The 25,392-nt window shown below is 37.5% G+C and overlaps 5 protein-coding genes across 7 annotated transcripts; 4 read left to right on the top strand and 1 right to left on the bottom strand.

The window, feature by feature from the left end:
* Positions 1 to 3: 3 nt before the first annotated feature.
* On the top strand, positions 4 to 2,192 carry LOC125217877 (P-loop containing nucleoside triphosphate hydrolases superfamily protein). The gene is made up of 2 exons (XM_048119448.2): positions 4 to 1,122; positions 1,731 to 2,192. The coding sequence occupies exon 1, from the start codon at positions 175 to 177 to the stop codon at positions 1,099 to 1,101; it is 927 nt and encodes a 308-aa protein (XP_047975405.1). The 5' UTR covers positions 4 to 174; the 3' UTR covers positions 1,102 to 1,122; positions 1,731 to 2,192.
* Positions 2,193 to 4,015: 1,823 nt separating this feature from the next.
* Positions 4,016 to 6,693, top strand: LOC125222950 (ARM repeat superfamily protein). The gene is made up of 2 exons (XM_048125856.2): positions 4,016 to 6,074; positions 6,161 to 6,693. The coding sequence occupies exons 1-2, from the start codon at positions 4,113 to 4,115 to the stop codon at positions 6,581 to 6,583; spliced, it is 2,385 nt and encodes a 794-aa protein (XP_047981813.1). The 5' UTR covers positions 4,016 to 4,112; the 3' UTR covers positions 6,584 to 6,693.
* LOC125222951 (uncharacterized) lies at positions 6,644 to 12,602 on the bottom strand. The gene is made up of 14 exons (XM_048125857.2): positions 12,403 to 12,602; positions 11,485 to 11,566; positions 10,861 to 10,964; positions 10,622 to 10,748; positions 10,035 to 10,129; positions 9,495 to 9,618; positions 9,283 to 9,363; positions 8,918 to 9,016; positions 8,589 to 8,747; positions 8,428 to 8,488; positions 8,278 to 8,348; positions 8,014 to 8,058; positions 7,315 to 7,491; positions 6,644 to 7,229 (listed from the first exon to the last, which is right to left on the bottom strand). The coding sequence occupies exons 1-14, from the start codon at positions 12,438 to 12,440 to the stop codon at positions 6,813 to 6,815; spliced, it is 1,680 nt and encodes a 559-aa protein (XP_047981814.2). The 5' UTR covers positions 12,441 to 12,602; the 3' UTR covers positions 6,644 to 6,812.
* Positions 12,603 to 19,475: 6,873 nt separating this feature from the next.
* Positions 19,476 to 22,435, top strand: GS2 (glutamine synthetase 2). 3 transcript variants are annotated; one of them, XM_048125859.2, is made up of 14 exons: positions 19,476 to 19,633; positions 19,761 to 20,026; positions 20,112 to 20,151; positions 20,262 to 20,365; positions 20,448 to 20,496; positions 20,588 to 20,694; positions 20,785 to 20,872; positions 21,012 to 21,140; positions 21,231 to 21,305; positions 21,391 to 21,444; positions 21,541 to 21,578; positions 21,658 to 21,817; positions 21,895 to 21,955; positions 22,034 to 22,435. In XM_048125859.2, exons 2-14 carry the CDS (start codon positions 19,773 to 19,775, stop codon positions 22,171 to 22,173), a joined length of 1,299 nt encoding a protein of 432 aa, XP_047981816.1. In that variant the 5' UTR covers positions 19,476 to 19,633; positions 19,761 to 19,772; the 3' UTR covers positions 22,174 to 22,435. The 3 variants fall into 3 exon arrangements, with proteins under 3 accessions (XP_047981816.1, XP_047981815.1, XP_088914101.1); XM_048125858.2 differs by having other exon boundaries at positions 19,487 to 19,655; XM_089057975.1 differs by lacking the exon at positions 19,476 to 19,633 and adding an exon at positions 19,671 to 19,692.
* Positions 22,436 to 22,681: 246 nt separating this feature from the next.
* LOC125222953 (AWPM-19-like family protein) lies at positions 22,682 to 24,168 on the top strand. Its single transcript, XM_048125860.2, has 4 exons — positions 22,682 to 22,869; positions 23,013 to 23,232; positions 23,756 to 23,801; positions 23,899 to 24,168. Exons 1-4 carry the CDS (start codon positions 22,743 to 22,745, stop codon positions 23,998 to 24,000), a joined length of 495 nt encoding a protein of 164 aa, XP_047981817.1. The 5' UTR covers positions 22,682 to 22,742; the 3' UTR covers positions 24,001 to 24,168.
* The last annotated feature ends 1,224 nt before the right edge of the window (positions 24,169 to 25,392 follow it).

Here is a 25,392-nt window from a genome sequence, read left to right as displayed (position 1 = left end):
ATATTATTATTATCCAGATAAACCCTGATCTCAGTTTTGCAGGTATTGTGCTCATGATTCTTCCAAATTGGCGGCAAAATCTGTAAGTTCGATTGTATAACTTTTCAATTTCATTCTGGAACTCGCCCGAATCCTCCAATTAGACCATTTTCCGTCCCCAATTCCACGCATTCAATGCTATTCCGAAGGATCTGCTGCTCCATTTCCAAATCCTATCACAACCCATTTTCCCTCTCCCCGATACTGACAAACCCTTCTCGCAATCCAACCTCTTATTCAGTATATTCGCCCAATTTGAAAACCCTAAGATTAGCCTCGCGAAGAGCCATTTCCGCAACTCCGAACAGTCTCGTTTCAGAAAGCTCCACGAATTCGCATATGGATGACTCCAAAAGACCTCCAGTGGGCCCCATTCCGCACCCTGATTCTGCGGGCCGGGCCGAAGTTTTCCGGGCTCTAGAAGCCTCTTTGGGGTCATCATTCAGCTCTGAACCCCTAATCCCGGACCCTAACCCTCTGATAATCGTGATTAGTGGTCCTAGTGGTGTAGGAAAGGATGCTGTGATTAAGAGGTTGAGGGAAGTTAGGGAGGATTTGCATTTTGTGGTCACGGCAACTAGCCGGCCGAAACGGGAGGGAGAAGTTGATGGCAAAGATTACTATTTTATGAGTAAAGAGGAGTTTTTGTCGATGATTGAGAAAAATGAGCTGTTGGAGTATGCAATGGTGTATGGGGATTATAAGGGTGTTCCGAAGCAGCAGATTAGGGATTACATGGAGAAAGGGTGTGATGTCGTGTTGAGGGTGGATATACAGGGCGCGGCTTATTTGAGGAAGATCTTGAGAGATAATGCTGTTTTCGTGTTTTTGGTGGCCGAGAGTGAGGAGGCGCTGGTGAAGAGGTTGATAGGTAGGAAGACTGAGACGGTGGAGGCTTTGCTGATGAGAGTTGCATCGGCTAAGGAGGAGCTGAAGCATGTGAAGGATTTTGATTATGTGGTTGTCAATAAGGAGGGTGAGCTGGAGGGTTCGGTTAAGTTGATGGAATCCATCATTGATGCGGAGAAGGCGAAGGTGCAGCAGCGTAGAGCAGTGGTTTAGATATGGAATTTTGGCGATTAGGTCGGTATTGTTCCTGCTTTGAACTTATTGGCCACAGTTATCCGTTATGGTGGTAATGTGGTATAATTTGTTGTTTATCTTGATTGGTTATTCATTATTGATATATTATGCTACTTTGTGAGGTTTTTGCTTGTGAAATTAATAACTATTGATATAGTATTATGCTAATTTGAGAGGTCTTTGCTTGTGATTTGTGAAACTATTGATTTGTCATTTCAAATCAAATATCTTGCTGCATAGTGCCAATATAGGTTGATTTAGTTGTTTCACCACTAAATAACTTGGTGACTGTTTCTTAGGATAATGGAGATTCTGAGTTTTTATCTTTCGATAAAAGTAATGTTGGGTTAGTGTCATGAAGTTATTAGCGGCAAATTTGTACAAGGTTCCTTGATTTTGGTTAGAAAGAACTATAATATTTTGGTTTTTGGACTAAAGACTGATTTTTGTAATATACTAGTGAGAGATTGATAGATTGCATAGAAAGTAAGGTTGCTTTCACTTCTTGGATTGAGTCTATTAAACTATGTGAATGATATCAGAATGCTTCTTGGCTCTTGCAATGCATTCTAGAGCTGATTTTAATTCTTTTATGTTGTTTCTTGAAGGTAATCAAGGTTGTGTCTTTTGATGGATCTTCCAGTTCTGATCAAGTGAAGGCCAATGTTGCAGTTCTCATCATGGAAAAGCACGGTTTCGAAAGGGGACTTATTCGAGCATAGGAAAAGGTGATATATCACTACCAAGCTCATCATAACATGGACTGTGAGCTTTCTGATGCCATAGATTACAAGTTCTTCAAGACTAGAGTAGTTATTGATCTCTTCTTCCTTGAGTATGGTTGAAATTGTGCTACATGAGTAATTTTTCAACTGTGCTACATGAATATATTTAATTTGTTAGAATAGCCTCATACTGCAACAGTTACTTTGTTATGAAAGTTTATATATTTGAGTTGGCTGGTGCTGACAAGGAAAGTGGATAGATTCTTGAATTGATTTTGTTTATCCAATATTGTAACTTGAATTTATATTCAGGAATCTGAATTTTGAATCACATTTCAGTGAAAAGCTTATATACTACACTAGTAGATAAGACCACAATGAATTGGGCTAGCCACAACTCTTTGCAAATTTGCTCTCCTAATTACATTACATTTGTGTGGCAATTGATTATATTATTACTCCACTTTTTAGAAAGATGAATTCGTTTCTAAGAACTTGCATATCTTTCCATAATTGTACTCACTGTTATTACCAACTAAATCGATACGGACAAGCAATAAACCTTAACACACCACATATATAATAATCTATTGGCCAAACAAACAAAATTCTAGAAACATCTTTTTTAGCAAACGTATTTTAAAAAAATTAGATAAAACAGGAATGCATTTGGGTGTGGAGGATTTCAAAAGATTTCACTTTTCTTGATTTTAGGTTTATTTGAATTGGTCCATTTTCCATAATATGATAGTGCATTGTGTTTTATTTAGCAAGCCAAATTATGATTAATTGACAGCCTTTAAAATTTATGTAAACCAAATATATGTCACCTAATTTTCTTGTACTCAAAGAAATAATAAGTAAATGATGAGACAAAGACCCATATCTATAGCAGCCTTTAGCTTGACACAAATAGACTTTGTGTTATTGAATCGTAGAAGCCATGGCCAACTCATGTACCATAAAATTACACAATTATTGTTATTCACAAATCCAAGAATTAGTCAATAATTGAATATAGTACTGTAGTAACTATAGCAATAATCAATAATCTATACAGCCTAATCTAAGATTATAAGATATAATAATATAATTTCAAGTTGACATGGCTTAAAGTACAAAATAAAGAAAATTTGGCTAACATTCTCGTAATCTTTAACTAACATCCACTCAAAATTAGTTGACTTATGCTGGAATCACTTTGGAATTTACAACTTGTATGTATGTATTTGAACGTTTATTTATAAAACCAAAAAAAATGTTTCAAAGTAGATTTAAAAAACTGTGTATTAGGGGTCAAATTACTGCTTAAGCGGTTAATTAATTGAACATAAACTTATTTAGGCATGGAATATGGTAACAGCGCTCCACTATAGGCACATTAATTAAGCAATTAACGATGCCTTATTATTTCATGATTTTTGGATTACTAAATATAGATTCACATATTGCATTTTAGGAAATTTTAGTCAATTACGAAAATTCATGACTAATTAGAGAAAATTATTTTTTGCAATCTTTTTTGTAGCAAATTTTATCTAACCTTTTCCCCCTTCAATCAATTTCAAGAGATATGCATGAATTATAGTGCTTTTTTTTTTTTTGGGTGAAAGTGTGTAGACGTCCCTTGTTACAAGAGATATGCATGAATTAATCGATCACAACGTCTCGTTTTACCAGGGTCAGGTGGTGTCCGAGGGTCAACCGATCCAACCAACGTCTCATGATGATCGAAAAATTCCATTAAATTCAGTCTTTGGAGTTGTCGTCGTCCCCACAGCACGACAACTTCGCTCTATCTTTCGAGTTGTGGTTCATTTCCGTTCTTTTTTTATTCAACGGCGACTGTCACACTGTATCTGCCTTTCAATACCCGACAACTACCTTTTTCAATGTATCTGACCCCAAAATCGAGTTCCGTTTAATGGATCCGTCAGTGTGCAAATGACTTGCAACGTGCATGTCTATCAAAAAGAAATCATGATTGCAAACAATGAAACACAAATAGAAATTTAAAATGAAAGCATAAAGAGACCCAGCTTAACAGTTATCTTTCCTCATTTGAAATGTATTTATTCAGAAAACGTGCACTCTAAGTTCAATCACATTTCTCCCTATCTATATATATACACTACTAGAAGAATTCAACCAAAAAATAAGAAGAAAAACATTCATATCTATCAACTTGAAATTCTTGATTGAAAACATTCTCATCTTCTCAAACTAAAACCCCCAAAACTCTCAAACAAACAAACAAAAAGCAGCATGAATCACAACTCTTCACCTAGTGAAAGCCAAGGCAGCGTCCATCTCCACATTTTTGAGCTCAGCAACACCCCAACCACCAGCCTCGACACGAAAGCCAGCAGCGCCACCGACGCCTCCTCCTCCCTTTCCTCAGCCCGGGCCCCGGAGAAGCAGCTGACCCTCTTCGCCCTCCGCCTGGCCGTGCTGGAAAAAACCGCCTCTGGTATCGGCACGCTCGGCTTCATCTGGGCCACCGTAGTCCTCCTTGGCGGCTTTGCCATTACCCTCGACAAGACCGACTTCTGGTTCATCACCATCATCCTCCTCATCGAGGGCACCCGCATCTTCAGCCGCAGCCACGAGCTCGAGCTTCAGCACCAAGCCACATGGTCCATCACCGAAGCCGGCATTTCCACCTTCCGAGCCATCAAGACCGCCTTCTCGTCATCAAGAACCGCCAAGCATCACGCAACAAGGCAGCTACGAACCAATTGGGGGGAGAAACGGCCCCCCACGCGGACGTGGACGAGCTCGGAGGTGCCGTTGCTCTCGTACGGGAAATGGATGTTTATATCAACAAATGTCAGCAGAGTCCTCCACTGGCTGCAGCTCGCTTCTGCTGTATCGTGCGTGGTTCTGTCGATGATCAAGCTCGTCCACCGTGATTTTGGAGACATGGAGAAGGACAATTCCGATAAAAGGAACCGGGAATCGGCCTTGATCATATTCTACTCTTTATCCCTTTCTGAAGCTCTGCTGTTTCTGCTCGAGAAAGCCTATTGGGAATGGAAGCTCACCTTCGATTCTTTGTTGGAAATTGTTAACAAAGAGTGTGAGTTGGGAGATTCCGGTCTGATTTCGATCCGGAGATTCTTTTACGACGCATATTCAAAATGTGTCAACGGGAGTGTCTTCGATGGATTGAAAATGGACATGGTCTCCTTCGCCATGGAGCTTCTAAGCTCTAACTCATCCGATGAGAATCTCATCGGGGCGAGGATCTTGAGGAGATTCGCGACCAGCTCGCGGTTCTCCCAAGATACCCTGCAGAAAATCGGGATCAATCTACCTGTGGTGGAGAGGCTGGTGGAGATGTTAAACTGGAAGGATGAAGAAGAGGAAGAGATCAGATACTCTGCTGCAGAGATCTTGTCTGAGCTAGCTAGCAAGAAGCATAACTCTCAGAGGATTGCCGGGATTGCAGGGGCGCTCGAGTCTATCTCTTGCTTGCTGCATCGTTCACGCGGCCATGGACGCGTAAGCGATCAGATATCCGAGAAGAAGAAAAAGAGAGGTCAGGGCCATGGCCGGCCTTGGTCGTTCAACAATGTAGGACTCGAGATCTTGAAGAAGCTAGCTCGTGATCACGACATATGTGGCAAGATCGGCAACACTAAAGGGCTGCTGCCAAAGATCATAGACTTCGCCCACGCGGACGAGAGCCTGCTGAGGGGGCCTTCGTCAGAGACTGCCACGGTGAAGCTGTCCATGCAGGTGCTGAAGATGCTGGCGAGCACGGCTGGGGCGGCCGGGAGGCAGCTGAGGAGGGAGATCTCCGAGATTGTTTTGACGATTGGTTACATCAGAGATGTGTTGAGGTATGGAGACAGGCATCCTGAGCTTCAGATTCTGGGGATTGAGATATTGACTAGCTTGGCGATTGAGGAGGAAGCGACGGAGAGGATCGGAGCCACCGGAGGGGTTGTGAAGGAGCTGTTTAGGATCTTTTTCAACGACAGCATACCAGAGGAGCAGCAGCATGTTCGTGCTGCTGCAGGCGAGGCTCTCGCGATGCTGGCATTGGAGAGTGACAGCACCTGCAGGGGTATACTGAAGCTCGACCTCAACGAGCGTCTCGTCACGGCAGTGGAGACGCCGCTACTTCGGGTTAATGCAGCCAGGATTCTCAGAAATCTCTTTGCTTTTAGTGGAGATGACTGCTTTCACCACCTCAAGAGCCTCACTGCTGCTGCACCAACTGTGAGTACATTAACATCATCCACCTTATTGCAACCTAAATTCCTCAATTTTCAAGAAATTGGAGAATACTAACTTAGTGTTGACAGATTCTTGAAGCCATCATGAGAGAGGAGGGGAAGCTTCTGGAGGTGATGATTGGAGCAGCATCATACATGTTCAAGTTCATGGATCATCAAGAATCAAGAAGCATGTTCAAGAGAGTTGGGATTAGAGAGATGGACCTTCCGAATCGGCTGTTCTTGATCCTGAGCAAGTATCAGCAGCCATGTATCAAGGTTCCCAGCATGAGAAGGTACACCATAGAGCTGGCCATCTGGCTGATGAAAGAGGAGAGAGAGAACGTGAGGGCCTTCCGAGGTCTGGGGATGGCTAGGGAGCTCGAGTCCGTCACAGAGACAACGTCGGAGCTCGAGAGCTTCAACATTTTCTCTGGAACAGTTGGGCTCTGCAGGCATAAAGTGACCATGCTTGCACTTGTTGAAGCTGCAATGAAGCTGTTAGAGGGGTGACTACAATACAAGAGCATTTTTTCATTCTTGATATTTATGTGTATGTATAATTATATATAATGTATAACAATTATTTCAAGATCAATTAGAAGTTAAACAAATTTGCATCATCTGTACAAAGACTTTGAAAGAATATTCAACCAATAGATACAACAAATGACACCATTTTTATCATCACATTTCAGAGTGGTAACTTTGTGCAGTTTTACTTCAAATGCTAAACTATGAATCATCTGTTTCTGAAGATATCCCAGCGACGCAACAAACCGTCTATGATATTCGCAGTCGGGTTTTTCTCGACCTCTACGGTGACTTTCGTCCGGTCAGCCATATCAACATCAGACGGCCTGCGATTATCCGACGGTGCATCAATCTGAGTCGTCGTTTCTTCTTGCTTGGGATGTGGGGCACCCGCATTGGTTACTGTACTTGTGTCAGCCTTTGGCGTGTCATCACTAGGAGAGCAAGTTTTAGAATGTTCCGCTTCGGAAGATGGCGGATTTTGAGAAGAAGTCTCTGGTTGTAAGATTGTGCCTTCTGCTTCGTCTTTTGGTGCCGGTTCTGGGTTAGGGAGAGAACTGCCACCAACACCCGATGACGGTTCCTTTGAGTCCTTCAACGACTCGAATATGGCCACCATCAACATCTAGCAGTTTGAGCAATATCAGCAAGGAACCTTTTAATATGTTAATAAAGGAGAACTCAAATCTATGGATATTGCTTGCAGTTACCCTTTCTTCTTCTTCAACATTGCTTGGAAATTCTGCCAACATATCAAGAGAGTACTCGACATATTCGTCGTCGTCTACTGATCCAGGCCCAAGCGAGCCATGAGGACTATCTCTCGAGAATTCAAGGCTTATCATGTTAGAAGTCGATGGCTGAGCATCGGAGCTCCGACTCTCCACCTGCAGAAGAAATGTGAACCGCATGATTCAGGTTGTACAACAGAACACTGCATTTTCGCCGCAGTTAGTTCATTAGGCCATGCTATACTTTACTGTGTGAAAATTACAACGCGGTCCCCGTACTATCTCTTTCCTTTTTTCCAAATCCACGAATTTTTCAACAAAAGAAAATTTAAAAAAAAAAAAAAAAAAAAGCCATTTGAGACGGACAATTTGTTTTTTTCACGGCTTGTAGTAATCCTAAGCCGTCTCCTCTTCGTAATGGGGAGAGCTCGTTTGAGTCCCTTCCCTCCTTGGAGGAGGTGGCTTTATATGGATGAATACCTCTCTACTCTATAGAAGAGTTCCATTTCACCACTCAGAAATGGAATACAAAGTTCAAACTATATTGGTACTTCCTTCAGCATTCAATTCAATAGAGCAAAATCATGTAGTAAAGCACAAACACGAACAACTCAACAGATACAATGTTAAGTGTAAGAAAACTTTTGAAAATGCAAGCTCTGGTTTTCAGACAGGTACCTCAGAGTCAGGTTGATTATCTTTGGACGAGATATCTGCCGGAACCTGGAATATAACAACATACTAGTCAGCCATCACCACCAGCTAACCTAAACTAGACTGCAAATACATGAAAATTCAGTAATCAACTCCTGAGATGGTTGGTATCACTTCTTCCTTGCCCGAGAAAGAATTTGATAGTGAAAGCTCTTTCAGTAGTGTAATGAAATGTAGGTTATAGTTTGTCAACAGAATTTTTCTGACACCTCAGAAACCGTAACTTACCACAGTTGCACTCATGGGCCTCCTGGAGCGAAGTTGCCTGATGGCATCCTCGGTGCTAGTAGCTGGCGGACCTGCATTAGATGAAACATGAACCAGTGCATGCTGCTAAAAAATGAGCTTATAACTGAAAAGCATCAACATGATACGTACCAGAAGGTGAACCCGATAATTCATCTGAAAGCTCCAAATCCTGGACTGTGCTCCATCTACCCTGAAGGTTTCAAAATTAACAAAAGAGGATGATCGACATCAATTCAAGTTTTAGTCAAAATGAAAGGAGAAAAGAGTTTGAAGAAAAGCAAGCAATATACCCTGGGATAATAGTCGTTACTCAAGTCGAAGTAGGTACTTCCTCCTTCATCCTCGGGTGGTTGTAATACATTGTTGAAAAAAATACTTATAGAATCAAAATAAAACTGAGGGCGGGGAGAGTTGTGATCCCCCTCGAACTTTATAATATTCTTGTCTCCCTGTGGATCAGTTTTTTGTAAATATACTGATATATAAATGCAATAAATAGAAAAGGAACTGAAGATATTCTGGACAATGTTACAACCACAATGAGCATGATACCATCAACAAGACTATATCTGAAGTAAAACATAGAAAAGGAAAAAGATTTCAAAGGTGGGATTATTACCACATAAGCATCGAAAACACGATCAGAGTGATGGGGTTGTATAAAATCATCTTCGATGGCATGGCCAAACAGAACTGGGACAAAGGAAGATTTTGCAACCTGAAGATGAGAAAGAGTTCCAGTTGGTAAGTCTAGAAAATACATGGTAAATGTTGTGCTTTGTTAGAACAACTGGTAACATTGTTGAATTTTCTATTTTCAACACAGCCTCATGTTCACACTGTTACAGAAACTATTCAATTTAAAGAGGTCAAGGAAAATACTATATTTAACTAAAACAACTCACTTGCCTAGAAATGTGGCTGTATCAGAATTACAATGGCATAAGACATTAGCAGTTGGAAATGAATGTTCAGATAAGATACCTTAATTGTGTTCAGCTCCATAATGTCAAATTTTGCCTTCTTTTGGATAGCTTTTCTCATATACTGGATGGCAAACTTAACCTACAATAAGAGAACAGACGAAGAGATCAGTGAAATGAAGAAGGAAAAATATTTAGGATTAGTCACCAATGTTCAGGTGGCATTGAATTCCTGACTGAATCTAAGCTTGCTATATAAACTGGTCAGCTTACAGTGAATTTGGGGAGCCGAACTTTGTATGTATCAACCAGTTCCATCATCAAATCAACCAAATCAGAAAAGGGGCTATCCAAAACCATTCCTGCAATTGAAGGATCCTCAGCTCCATACATCAAGCTGAAAGAAGAAAATATTTTTTTTGTTAACTAGTGGAAATCTAGACGATCATAGAGTTAGAGCAAAGAATGACGTATTGATATTTAGACTTTACAAATTTAGACGACCAAAATATGGAGTTTAACTAGATGGCCAGAAATGATATCTTTTTCTTTCTTATTCTGTATCAGTATTAAGAAAAGGTCACACCCCCCCTCCCCAAAAAAAAGGAGAGAAAGTGAGGAACAAGGAAGATTCTGCGGGAAATTGAGTATCCTCAAGACTGAACATTGTAAACAATATGCATCAGAAAGAGTTCTGTCCCACCGAAGTTCACTGTTAGTGGCCATCAAGGGATTATAAAGTAACAAAAGCATAGTTCAATACATAAGATACTCATATATAAGCATCACTAGAAAATGAAACAACATAATGACCTAGTAACAGCACCCATGGAGCGGCCCCACAATCCAATTAAAGAAACATTTCCATCTTCACGTAGATAATTAACCACAGCTTTGAGATCATCTTTCTGCAAAAACAAGACCAAATTAGGATGAAACTCAGAGATGCATTGTATGTAAACTTGACCAGCAGAACCATAGAACAAGAAAATAACCAGAAACGCTTCCTATCAAATCTCTGATGTGTCCAGAAACACTATGTTCTTTTAATATTGATCGTTATATGTTTGCCCAGAGATTTTCTATCGACTTACATATAGCATCCCCAAACACTATTCACCTTTAAAAAATCTCATTATTCTTGGATGCATTATCTCTCTTCCTCATAGATAAGGACAATCCACAATCTCTCACACCTTATAACACGAAACTCCAGATAGACAAGCCTGCTTAAAAATCACATCTTTTTCCAAAGAAATAAAATGGACTTAATAGTTATAAGGGTAAAGGGCTAATATGGCTGCTCAATTTCAGTGCCCCATGTAATCCACCCCAAATTAAACCACTAGAATGAGGTCGGAGAAAACTAGCAAAGATGAGATGACATTCAGACCACTTACCTCATTCCAACCCAAAGTAACATGCTCTCCGCCTGATAGTCCAGAACCAGAGAAGTCGAGAGTAAAAACCGTGATGTTCGATGGCAACAATATAACAGCAGCTTCACTGGCATCTGTACGGCATCCACTGAAGATAGTCCAAGACAAAGAGCTAATTCGTGAATAGAATTGGAATAAAGCAGGAAAATTATACGTGAAGCTTCCACCAGAAGACTTCTCCAGTTAGCAGAATAACTAACCTATTTCCATGACAGTAGATTACACAGGGCAGTGTCTTTCCTTCGGGAGGGACAACGGGCATGTAATGGCTACATAGCAGAACATCTCCTCGACTGTTTTTAACCTGCAAGACAAATGCATCATTTTGTCTCAATAAATGTTTCTGGATTGGGGAGAAAACATAGAAAGTCACACCCAATACCAACCTATCAACCACAACCTAAAATACCAGTTATATGATCCTTCAAGAATGAGATTATGAGGAAAGAATAAAAAAAAAATGGCAAATTGATAAATGAATAAGAAAAATGACGAGGAAGAAAAATATTCTACATAATCACAAATTAGTTCCCTCTAAGTGTTTCAAGGTCTATCTAAACCTCCCAACATGAGGAAAAATAACAAATCTAATTTTACAAGAAAATCCAGCAGGAATATAAATTTTATACCCAATATCAAGATGTTGGCATGACATCAAGAAAAGTAAGACACCCCAGTAGCAGCAGATATAGCATGTATAAACATAGGCAAGTAAGTCGGCGAGAGCCAATCTAAGGGAGTATATAAAAATCTAAAACTAGTGGTGATAGACACAATCTAAGGAAACTGATGTATTATGACTGGCTATGATAAGTACAGCTTACCTCCAAATCTTTCCTCTGGTACCACTTCCCCTTTAGCAAAAATTCTTCATCTAACAAATCATTTTTTGGATTGTATTCAGCTCTGCTATCCAGATAAAGGAAGAAAATTCAGTTGGTTAGTACATCACATGAACTAGATAAAACAGAATAAGTAGCTCAGTAATAAAGATACTGCAGTCATTACATTTAGAACCAGTTGCAATCTCAATTTCATACATGATACATAAATGTGTGATATATTATTCTTCAGACCCTCTTAAACAATGGTTACATAAAAAAGAAACACCTTTGATTGCTCCTTCATGCAAATCCAAATTAGGTATTACAGTTGACCGAGTAGTTAAACTGCAAAATTATGTTTGACTATGGAAAAAGGGCATGAACTCTGTCAAGGATTATTCTTTAATCAAGACTAATATGAAGATTTGAATCACAATTAAAGGTTTCAATCGAACCAGCAAACAGCCCCATGAAATCATTCTTACTCAGAGAAGTACAAGATCAAGACTTCAAACTTCAGCTGATAAAACACATTATCCTAATTCCTAACTAGCTAACTAATTTTATAAGAACACGAAAAACTAAAGCAACATATAAAGCTGCAACACAGAATTAAACAACCCCAATTCAGATACAGAAATTTCGCAAATACCTAACCATAAATTCACCAAATACAGTAATAAGATCAAAGCAAAATAAGGAAAATAAATCATATTAGTAAAATTACTTAAAAGGAAATAAAATTCACACAAAAGTGGGATATACAATTCCCACAAATAAAAATGCACACTAAATTCGGAAGTAAATCCAAGCTCACACAGTACATGAAAATAACCAAATTTCACACCAGACTTTGCAAATGATCCATTAAACAAACACATAAACTAGTGTAAATTTTCAAGATTTGATTTTTCTCACCTGGGCGGTCTTATAATGAAGTTGATGAGCTGTTCCATTAGAGATTCAAGCAATCAAGATCTTCCCTGACCACCCCTACTTCTCGAATTATACCAAATAAATCATGCAAATTGAACAGAAATCATGATATACATGTATATGTGCCTATATATATCGTCACATATTTAAATAAAAAAGGCTCAAAAAGCTGCACGGTTTCTTATATTTCTTCTCAAAAGAGAGAGAAAAAGACTGGATTTCTGTAAAAAATAAAGAAAAAGAAAAAGCATGAAAGTTTTAGGTTATTACAATTTGACCTCGCAAGTTTCCGCAATTTATGTTTGAGGAACTACAGTTTGTACACAAAATTATCTCTGACGAAACATTGACAATTTACACCTATTTGATGTGATTAAATAAATAATTCTGTTTTGTTATAATTATCTTTGTGTTTATAATTTTGAAGAGTATTTTACCATATAGTCCAAGCAATATCAAAATTATTCCCCTAAAAACATCTTGAATTAATTAGTTTATGTTTTTATCCAACCAAAATTATACACAAATACATTATGATTTATGAGTACAAGTTAACTAATTCGTAAAAGCAATAAAATTTAAAAGATGGAGAACTGTCCTTGGGCAGATTACTAAACGTCCAACCAATAACATAGTAAATTTTGGCATTTTCTATTGAGTTGTGAGTTTTGACAAATAAATTAGACAAAAATTGATAATCAATTCAATCAAAATTCATGTGATTCAGCGTGAGTAAAATCCTTTTTATGACATTATATACGTATATTTTAATTTATGAGTGGAACAATTCAAGATATTGAAAGGGCCCTTCTCAATAAAAAATGGATATTAAATTAAGAGAGCTTAGACTTTTTTATGAAAGGGCCCTTCTCAATTAAAAAATGGATATTAAATTAAGAGAGCTTAGACCTTTTTTATTTACTTGTATTTAAATTAGCATAGGACTGCAGCAGAAAATTTCGAAACCTCAAACAGATTGATCGCCGAATTATAATTCATAATATAAACGTATGATCTGATAATTAGTGTTACTTTCTTTGTTATGGTTAACGTTGGACAATCTATTAACTGTCATAAATATTTAAAATTTTGAAAATCCTCTCTTCCATTTGCTCTCATCTTTCTCTCTCGGTGAAAATATAATTGGTGAAAATATCATGATATAATAACATATTGGCCACCATATCTATACCTCTGTACAATGTATAAAAGTACGATATATAAAAGGGAAGTTTCAGGAGTATCTATACATCTATACAATATATAAAAGAGGAGTTTTGGGAGTATTTAAGAAAATAAGGGGAATTTTAGGGGTATTTAGGTAAATCACTTATAATTCAATTGTAATCATTTTTAAAGAATTGTTACTGTATTATTTTGTACGAAGCTAATTTAAACTAATACTCTACAAAATAAATTAATTTTTCCATAATTATAGGGATGGAATTTAACTAATTTATTTTGTTTTATTAATTATCACACTATTAATACAAAATAAATTAATTTTTCCATAATTATAGGGATGGAATTTAACTAATTTATTTTGTTTCATTAATTATCACACTATTAATGCAAGTGGTAATCATTTTTAGGGGGGTGTTGGAATAAAAATAATTAAACTTGATTTTTGTAGTAGAATTATCTAGATATGATAAATATCTAGATATTGTGAAGAATATCTAGATATTTGTAGGTTTTAAAATATCTAGATATTTTAGGAGAATTCTCTAGAATTAGTATGTATTAAAATATTAAGATATCTTAGTAGAATTTCCTAGAAGGTTAGGAAAAATATCTAGATTTTTATGGAGAAAAATCTAGATATAAAATACTAAAGAATCTAGTAGAGAATTCTAGAAATGAGATGCATGCCTATAAATATGGCATAGTTGTACCATTTTGTGAGGTTGAACAAGTTGAGAAGTTGTGAAGTTGAGAAAGTTTGAGAAATTGAGTGTTCCTTTCTTTCCATATCAAAACATCTCCTAAATCATTTTCCACATATTGCACTCATTCTCCTCTCAAATATTTCCTCCAAACTAAATTACTCCTCCAACATATATCTTATATTTTCCAACACATTTGAGGCGGCAAGCCGCAGCGCTTCTTCCGCCCACCAAACCTTTGTAGCAGATTCCATTGATCTTCTCCGTTTTGTAGTACATGCAGATGTAACTTCATTTGGTCCTCTAAAGTCCAAGGCGTCATGGATACTTTTAAAATAAAAACAAATAAAATAAATTTCAATATAACATACTATGAATTAATGTATGGTAAAGAAAATCAAGATAACTATAATCTTGAAACAAGAGAAAACCTGATATACTAATTAAGAGCGTGATAACTTGGAGGGAGGAGGTGCGCGGAGGGTGGACGGCAATGTAAAGGCGGAGATGGAGTTGGATGCCGTCGCTTGAAGTAGGTGGTGCGCGTTCGATACCACCGCTTGAACTAGGTGGTGCGTGGCGAGGCGGATACGGAGGTTGATGCGATCAGAAGTGGTGGGAAGCAGAGAATTGTGAATAACTGTTTCTTGAAAACGTAAAAGGCCCAATTATGTCCAATCGAAATACGAAAATTGAGTTATTTCATCCAAACTAGACCCAATTAAAACATTGTGGAAAAAGCCCATTTTTTTCAGTTTAAATTAATTAATTGCAATAATTCCTTTTTTGGGGATAGCATACAATCTTATTTTGAAAACATTTTCTCATACGTATTAGTTATCACTTACAAACAAATTATTGTTTATATATTTTGTGATTGTATTTCAATTATGACCAACACTAACAATTTCTTCATAAAAATCAACTCGAAAGAACAAAAATATATGCAATACCTATAATTTGATTAAAAAAACGACCAATCCTATCACTTATATAATTATAGTATTTTTTTTCCATAAAATTTGCTTAGAGCTTAAAATTGGCAAACAATGAGTAATAGTGTAGAAACAATCACATAAGTAATAGCAAAAAAATAAGTAAACCATAATCTTAATACGACGTCGTCAATTAACCATAGGTAAATTTAAAAGAAAATAAAATTTTGTAGAAATAACAAATAATAAAAAAGTAAAAAGACATTATCATTATCCTCCGGCGGTCTCCCACACCAAAACAACCTGTGTGTGGAATACATAATATTTGAGCAATAGAGTGTTTTACTTTGACTATAAAATATTTAAAAATGTATTGAAAGGTAAAAATAGATAAAGTTTCAGTCTAAGCAATTACGACAAAACCATTCAATTCTTGTTAGTCAATTCTTGTTTACGGAATTTATGGAACAGCTTATCAATTATCTTATACCCAATTATCATAGATATTGTACTTTTTTCAACTTGAGCTTATACTTTTCCATTTCTGGTTATGTTCATTGCATGAATTGACACACGTAGCAACTTCCATAGAATGAGAAATGTCAGAGAAAATTAGAAGCTCTAGCAAACTTGTCAAAACTCAACAAGAAGTCAGAAAGGTTTTTGACAACGAGGAATCATATATAGAAGAAGACAAGTTCCATGAGCTAAATTATCTCAAATTAATCATCAAAGAAACTCTGAGATTGCACCATGGTCCAACTTTTAATTCCCAAAGTGAACTATAAGTTAAAATGATAAATAATACATTCTCCGTCCAAAAAAAATAAGACACAGACACGGGTTTTAATGTAGAATTAGTAAGGTAAGAGAGAAGAAAAAAAAAGTAAGAGATAAATATTATTAGTGGAATATGAAGTCCATATTATTAGTAAGAGAGAAGGGAAAAAAGTAAAAGGAAAGTTGTTGAAAACTTTTAATTTTTAAATGTGTCCTATTTTTCGTGGATGGATAGAGTATTTATATTTTTCATTCGCTTAAAAGCTTAAGGGAATGTTTGATAGACTATATGTCTTAACATGTGATAACTCAAAGTGAGATTATTTATCTTAAATCTATATGATACTATATAAACCGAGATAATTTGTTTACATGTTTGGTAGTAAGATAATCTCACAGATAATATGTAAAAGACATAGATGCCCTTCATATATTTGTTTCTTTATTATTTTGTTACTCCTTTTTAATGGTTGATACTTTTAACATAAATAATGATTTTAGCATAATGCATAACAAAGTTTGATAATTCGTGTAAAATATTTAAAAAATTTAATTGCCAACAAATTTATTTCATAAATTATACAAATAAATTATTTTTGATAACTTGTGAAGCATAATTATATTTCATAAAAAAGTCAAAATGAATCAAGAATTTAAACTAAACAAGTTGATTTTTTAAGCAATGACCTCAAAAATTGTTTTAGTGTTAGTAGATCTATGATCTAGGGCTCGAGCATCCACAATGGCGGCGAGCGGGCCGGCTAGCCGATTCCCGGCGCTGGCCGGTCCGCTCGCCGAACCATTACAATCGGCGAGCGCCATTTCGGCGAAAAAATAGGCGAGCGCTGGCCGATGCGCTCGCCACCATTGTAGGCTGGCGATCGACGAGCGATCGACCAGTGGTAATTTTTTTTTTAATTTAATTTCCGAAACACTATATATACACGATTGAACGTCATTTTCATTTGCACCGCTTGTGTTAACGAGCTTTCTCTTTCTCTGAATTTCTGTACAAGAGCAGTAACGCGAAATGAGTAACGCGGGTGGTAGTGGTGGTAGTGGTGCGGATGCTGATGAGGAGTTCGAATGGCAAGTGTTGGAAGAGTTAGAGGCCTATACGACCCGCGAGGTAGAGTGGCTGTTAGATAGTGCCTTGCAGCTGCGGGTACCTCGACATCGACCCGTTGTCCACCGCCGAGTAGTGATTGATCGGGATCACGTAGCTGCACATCAGCGGCTATATGACGACTACTTCGCAGAACAGCCGCGGTTTGGGGCCAACTATTTCAGGCGGCGTTTTAGGATGAGTAGACCACTGTTTATGCGTATCGCTAACGCTTTAGAGCGTCGATATCTGTGTTTCCAGTTCAGGTACGACGCGGCTGGCAGACCCTGCCACACAACTATACAAAAGTGCACTGCGGCAATTAGGCAGTTGGCCTACGGAGGCGCGACAGACATGTGGGACGAGTACCTCCACATCGGTGAGACGACTGCCCTGCAGTGTCTGAAGTTTTTCTGTCAGGACGTCATTGAAATATTCCGTGATCAGTATCTTCGAAGCCCTACCCCCGAAGAATGTCAGGATCTGATGCAGATGCACGGGGAGAAGCATGGGTTCCCGGGGATGTTGGGCAGCATAGATTGTATGCATTGGGAGTGGAAGAACTGTCCCTCCACCTGGAAAGGGTTATACACGACCGACTACAAGGGAAAGAATCTCACAATGATCCTCGAGGCCGTAGCTGATTACCGGCTGTGGATTTGGCATGCATATTTTGGGATAGCCGGGTCGAACAACGACCTCAACGTCCTCAACCCGTCGCCCCTTTTCAACGAGCAGTGCCAGGGCGTTGGTCCGACCATCAGTTTTGTCGCCAACCGCAACCAGCATGATATGAGCTACTACTTGGCGGATGGGATATACCTAGGTGGCCCGTCTTTGTGAAGATGATCAGATGCGCAAATGAGGACAAGAAGGCCTACTTTGCGGAACGGCATTTGGTGTGCTCCAGGCTCGATGGGCGGCAATTAAGGGTCCAACGCGTTTGTGGCATGTCGACTGCATTGCTGATATAATGTACGCATGTATTATCCTGCACAACATGATTGTCGAAGATGAAGGTGTACAACTGACTAATTGGGACAACGACGATAATGAAGCCGGTCCAAGCCACGGCGTGGCCACCGCCAACGTACAACGAGAGGTACCTCACGATGAAACCGGCCGCCTCCAGGCACATGCCAACATGCGCCAAGTGGATGCTCATATTCAACTCCAAAAGGATTTAATTGAAGAGTTGTGGGCGCGGAAGACTGCACGGTGATAGTTTTTTTTTTGTTTTATTTATTTATTTTTAATTATATAATTTTTTTTATGACGCACTTTTTTTTAGTTTAAATAAAATTATTGCATTTTCCTGTATATGTGTCATAAATTAATTCCGTATTTTGTGCTTAATTCTATAAATTTAGTTATTTTTTAATTTTGATTATTGTGGCTAGCCTATTGCTTGTCCAGTTGCTTGTCCTAATGATGTGATAGGAGGATTTTGTGGTTGGCCTATAACTGACCTATTGCCATTATGGATGCTGAAAATTATAAAGGAGACTTTGTTGTAAATTCAAAGTTGTTAAACAAATTTAACAAATGGTCCGAAAAAGTGCCTAAGAATGTCAGCATCTTCAACAGCAATCTTGATTGGATAATTAGATGCTTGGCTGTTAATCTCACACCTGCCAACACCATTACTGTGCCACCTAATTGTTTTTATTGCTTAATTCTTTTTTTACTTTTTGATGGGTTTTTTTATAACCAAGTTTTTGATTGTTTAGATATATCTTCACTCTCCGGTCTCCATCTTTTCTTTGGTACAGTAGGTGCAGATAATCGAAATGAGTTTATCTCTCATATTGCAGTAAAAAAGATTGAAACTTTATTGAGTTATGAGTATAGTACAATATCCTTATTGGGTTTTCTTGTTTCTGTGTTTGTCCCTAACATAATTGGAACTTTCCCAAACTATGAACAATTCAAGATTTTGAAGGGTTCTCTTGTTTTTCTTGTTTTTAGTTTTGATATTTGTCCTCACTCTCTATTAACTATGTCGTCAGTAGGTACTGACAGTACATGAAAAAAGATTTGAACTTTGATAAATTCATGAGTTGAATAGTTCGTAATTATCAAGGGTTTTTCTGGGTTTTTTCTTTGGGGTTGGGGGGGTTGTTGGGAGCAATGAAGGAGTCAGTGACTTTTAGTGTATAGCTTTAATCAGACCAGCATTAAACAAATGGGTTTGAAATTAAGGAAAGCTTAGTTTTGCAATCATCAATAAAATACAATTAGTAGTCAATGACCCAAAGCTATTATATATATTCAACTTGTGTTTGTATCTGATTGAAGCACATGCCATGGAGAGAAGCCTTATCTTAATTCTTTATATTATTTAGGTAACTTTCTTGGTGACCTCAAGGCTCCAAGATATACCCAAAAACAAATTTCCTCCACTCAATGCATACCCCTATCTCCTAAGCAAAAGCCAAGGAATCTCTTACCTTAACCTCCATCCATTTTTATAAACTAGTTGGTCTCATCTCTCTCTCTCTCTCTTGGTACTAAATTCTACTTTTTGCAGTTGAGTTTCATATCCATTTCTTTATGTGCATGTAATGTAGGTACACTTATCTCTTGTTGCTGAATTAGTGAGCTTACTACTGATTTGCTGTGTTGAACTTTCAGTTTTCTTGAAAAATGGCACAAATCTTGGCTCCTTCAGCACAATGGCAGATGAGAACTGCCAAGAACTCAACTGATGTTACTCCATTGTCTTCAAAAATGTGGAGCTCTCTTGTTCTCAAAAAGAACAAGAAAGCTTCCATCAAAACCTCTGCTAAATTCAGAGTTTTTGCTTCTAGCTCCGAGAGCGGCACCATTAACCGTGTGGAGCAGTTACTGAACTTGGATGTCACTCCATACACTGATAAGATAATTGCTGAATACATTTGGTATATAAATGTCTCTCTTGATTTTGAAATTTTTGTTGCAGTTTAGTTCAAATCTTTATGTTGTTTACTATCCTTTCTGTGGCAGGATTGGAGGGTCAGGAATCGATGTTCGTAGCAAATCAAGGGTACACAATGCAGTGATCTAGTTTTTGTTCCTTATTTTTACTCAAATGCTGTAGATGGATAACCATATATATGTTTACATTGTATGCTGTTGTTGCTATTTTGTGTTTAGACCTTATCGAAGCCCGTTGAGCATCCATCCGAGCTTCCTAAATGGAACTACGATGGATCGAGTACAGGCCAGGCCCCTGGAGAGGATAGTGAAGTTATTCTATAGTAAAAATCAAAACCATTTAGTACTTCCATATATCTTGTGTCTGTTTGAATCTAGATTGTAATTCGTTTTGTCCGTTCGCAGCCCTCAAGCCATTTTCAAGGACCCTTTCCGCGGTGGAAATAACATTTTGGTGAGTGTAATGGTCTAATGCTGATGTTGTATGGTATGCTGTGTTTGTGAAAATCTACGCGTTTTTCTTGAATGTGTGCGGCTTGGAACAGGTCATATGCGATACTTACACGCCCCAAGGTGAGCCCATTCCTACAAACAAGCGCGCCAAAGCTGCTGAGGTCTTCAGTAACCCCAAGGTTATAGCTGAGGTTCCATGGTAAATTTCTATCTCTGTATTAGTAATAAGAGTTCATATCATATAGGCATTAGAGGCATTGGTGGTTTCATATTTGGATTGTAATATTAGGTTTGGAATTGAGCAAGAATACACCTTACTCCAAACTAATGTGAACTGGCCTCTTGGATGGCCTGTTGGAGGCTACCCTGGTCCTCAGGTGATTATCTTTATCATAATCTTCCGCACTGTGTTTGTATCGATAAGCTCTGTTTCTTAGTTGAAAGAAGGAAATTGTGTTTTTTCATTTATATAATGCTGATGAAATAGCATGGTTAATGCTTCTGTGAACAATCTAGGGGCCTTACTACTGCGCCGCTGGAGCAGATAAGTCGTTCGGACGCGACATATCCGATGCTCATTACAAAGCTTGCTTGTATGCTGGAATCAACATCAGTGGTACTAATGGGGAGGTTATGCCAGGACAGGTATCTTTCCTCAGTTCATCTTGCTTCATAAAACATACACACACATATATTGCCTTTACTAGAGATAATAATGTTGCTTGATTCTTGCAGTGGGAATTTCAAGTTGGTCCGAGTGTTGGGATTGAAGCCGGGGATCACATCTGGTGTGCGAGATACCTGCTTGAGGTACGCCATTGTTCACCGTACATTTCTTGAGATCATTAAACAAGATTGTGTTATATCTTATCTGTTGTGTTGCATTTCTTGACAGAGAATTACAGAACAAGCTGGAGTTGTGCTCACTCTAGATCCAAAACCAATTGAAGTACTGTCAATTTCTTCGATATATATATATAACTCAATTGGTATGATTATTTAGATGGGACCTAGCTAATCTATTCTTGATCGTTTGACGGTTCAGGGCGACTGGAATGGAGCAGGATGTCACACCAATTACAGGTATTGTTGGGCTAATGCTAGAGTTAAATTTCTAGTTAATTACTTATGCATGAGTTTGTTTGTTTTTTTCGGACTTAAGCACCCTGAGCATGAGAGAGGAAGGTGGTTTCGAAGTGATCAAGAAGGCGATTTTGAACCTCTCCCTTCGCCACAAGGATCACATCAGTGCATACGGAGAAGGGAACGAGCGAAGGCTGACAGGAAAGCACGAGACTGCCAGCATCGACTCCTTCTCATGGGTACGTTTGCTGCTAAATACATGAATTTATGTTATACTTGTCTAGTTTCGTGCATCACAATTTGCAATGATCCGCAGGGTGTTGCTAACCGTGGCTGCTCTATTCGTGTGGGACGAGACACTGAGAAGAATGGCAAAGGTAGAAACAAAATCTAAAGAGAAAAATTATCTGCTGCATAAAGGCTGAGGCTTGATGGAATGTTGGTTTGTGTTGTAGGTTATTTGGAAGACAGACGCCCGGCCTCAAACATGGACCCGTACGTGGTGACTGCGCTTCTTGCTGAGACTACCCTGTTGTGGGAGCCGACCCTTGAGGCCGAAGCTCTTGCAGCGCAGAAACTGTCGTTGAAGGTGTGAATGAACGCGTAAGACGGCCTTACACAAGACATCATCATCTGGATGAGGTTGGGATGCAAAAAATCTTGTTGTCTTTTATGTTTAGATCCCTTTTATGAGAGAGGTTCTTGTAAATAAAGGGACTAGAAGAGTTCCTACCATTCTTGAATGTTGTTGGCCAGTTTCAGACCTATTTCTGCTTTCATTATGCATTTTCTGTCATGAAACTAAAATTCAGACATTGCTTTGGTAAGAAGATTTTCCTCACTCTTTAGTTTTTTAATTTCTCTTCAAAAATATTTTAGTTATTTTGTGTTAAAAATAGGAGTATTTAATTAATTAAATTTGATAATCAGAAAAGTTCCTTCCCTCCACATGAGGCAAACATGAAGCTTCACCAAGGAACAACTCCAGTTTCTTTAAACACAAAGATACTTTACTTGTTTCAACCAAAAGCAAAAGAATATTTAATTTATTCACAAAGAATGGAACATTTGCTTCTTGTAACATACATATATATGTTTCTGTCACAAATCAAGAAAATGGGAGTTGTTATATTTTAGGAAAAGTCTTTCTTCACAAATTAAATCATGGCTTCTGGAGCAGCCAAATCAGCGGCATTCATCCTCCTAGTACTCAACGTCTTCCTCTACTTCGTCGTCCTCTCCATTGCATCATGGGCGGTCAACCACGGGATCGAGAGATCCCATGAGATGGGTATCGTTTCGCGCCATTCTATATTTGCACATATTTTTTTTAAAAATTGTGAAAATTATTAAAAATTATCTTAGCTATTGCCGAATTGAGGCCTAAAAAGTAGCCGAGCGCCTACTAATATTTTTTTCTGCGTCCGTGTCCAGCATCTGTGTTGTCTCCTCCAGCTAAGATATTTCCAATATACTATCCAATTGGGAATTTGGCTACTGGATTTGTGGTGATTTTCTCTCTCATAGCTGGGGTTGTGGGATTCACAACCTCAATTCTTGGAATCAACAATGTGGTGAAAAAGGATGCTTCAAATCTACATGCAGCTGCAGCTTCCTCTCTTATTTCTTTGCTCCTTACTTTGCTAGCAATGGGGTATTTTCCTCCTCACTTCTTCTCTTCTTTCATTTTTTCTTGATTGATAAGATAGATGATCGACTAATTTTATTTCTAGTATCATATTTTTAGGGGGGTGATCAATTGCTAACTTTCTTAAGTTGCTAACTTGCTAACTCATCAATGCAGTGTATTAAAAATGTCAACACGATGACATTAAAATGTCAACACATAATATTGTTGAATTTCAATATAATGTGTTGATATTATGTGTTGACATTTTAATGTCACTGTATTAACATTTTTAATGCACAATATTGATGAGTTAGCAGAGTTGGCAATTTAAATAGTTAACAGTATAACGCACTCTCATATTTTTATAGGATAAAATCAAAGCAAAATTAGCTCAAATGATAGGAGTTGTCACACGTGGGATAATTTTAAACTCCAATCATCTAAAATAAACAAGGAATTTATCTTTTTATTTAACCTATTCATATTATTTTATTTTTTATATTTTCAATAATAATGTAAGTGAAGGAGAGTAACATTTGTGTTGCAGGTTTGCATGCAAAGAGATTGACATAAGCTGGACAGGGTCAAACCTAGTAAGTACAAAACCCATTTCATTAATTTTACTTTTTATTTTAGTATTTTATTTTATTTTTGTGAATGGTATTGATTGTTGATTGGAATTTTTCACAGAGAACTTTGGAGATATTACTGATAATACTTAGTGGAACACAGCTATTTTGCACTACAGCAATCCACATTGAAGTTGGGAATGCTAAGAAAGAGAGCAATTGAAATTTTATTTTCTCAAATGATATGTTACAACCTTGTTTAGTTAATGCCTTTCAATTTTATTTTATTTTGTTTTGAAGGTTTTACTATGGGAATGTGATTTGGTTTCATTTATTTGTTAAAACTACATGAATATTTTGGCTTTGGTTATTCGACCTTGATTTGGTGAAATGAGTTTTGAAGATTGTTGATTCAATTGACCGACAAGTTGAGATTGATAAAACTGATTTATTATTAGAATTTTGATTAAATGTATTAAATGAGTATAACAATGACAAAAACTTATATTGTGCATCCACTCTATTTAAATCCAATTACAGTTCACTAACTTTTAGTTATAACTATAAATCTCCAATTGGTATTTTTTTATGCAAATTATCTAATTAAATGGAGTATAATATATATTGATGAAAGTAATAATTATTGAGTTAATTATCGTTAATAATAATATAGATGAAGTTTTATCCTTAAGGGTGAAATATAGAGGAATAAACTTAGATACAAGTGCAACCCAACAAGATTGAAATTCTAAAACACATAACTAATTGGAGGAAATATACCAAAACAGACGGAAAAAAAAGAAAAATCTTACTAACATAAATAACTGAAATAACTGTATTTCCCTTTCCAAAAAGGTAAAATCAAACTATCCATCTAGAACATGAACATCCGCTAGATTCTTGTTTACAAATTTTCTTTTATTTCTTCAATTCCAAGAATTTCTCAATGGCCAACCACACGAGAGCAGACAAAGTAAGATACATACATACATACACATTATGTGTGCACATGTGATTAAGAAATTTTGGATGTATGGTTCTGTAATAAGAATAACAAAATGATTTCTGGGACAATTCGAATTAACAGGTTGTAAAGGCAGAGTATATGATTACTATGGATTGTAATGCCTGTGCAAGAAGAGTTGCCAAAGCCATTTCCAAACTCAAAGGTTTCATCATTTTCCTTTATCTCTAGGCTGCACATTATACATTTATATCAAAAGCACAACGTGTTTCGGAAGAAACAAACGTATGTTACATACATCTTGAATCAACAAGATGTGAGCAATACATAGATGGTTCTGAAGAGTGGCTGGGATGGTGGAACAGGTGTGGAGAAGTTCATGACTGGCATGACGGATGACAGGGTGGTGGTGATAGGAAGGATCAATCCAGAGAAAGTATTGAAGAAACTGAAGAAGAAAATGGGGAAGAAAGTAGAGCTTGTGGTGAATGAGGATCAAGATGATGAAGATGGGGACGAAAAAGAGAATAATTGCAGCGGGGAAGAAGGTATGGGTTCTTGGCTGGATCACTATTATGGTGACGGTGAAATCCACATGATGTTCAGTGATGAAAATGCAAATTCTTGTACAATGATGTAAAACATATGCAC

This window comes from Salvia hispanica, chromosome 1 (assembly GCF_029641045.1).
Source record: "Salvia hispanica isolate PSC_SH4W2 chromosome 1, Shi_PSC_v1, whole genome shotgun sequence".
In the NCBI taxonomy this organism is placed as follows: Eukaryota; Viridiplantae; Streptophyta; class Magnoliopsida; order Lamiales; family Lamiaceae; genus Salvia; species Salvia hispanica.
This window is presented reverse-complemented; position numbering and strand designations above follow the sequence as displayed.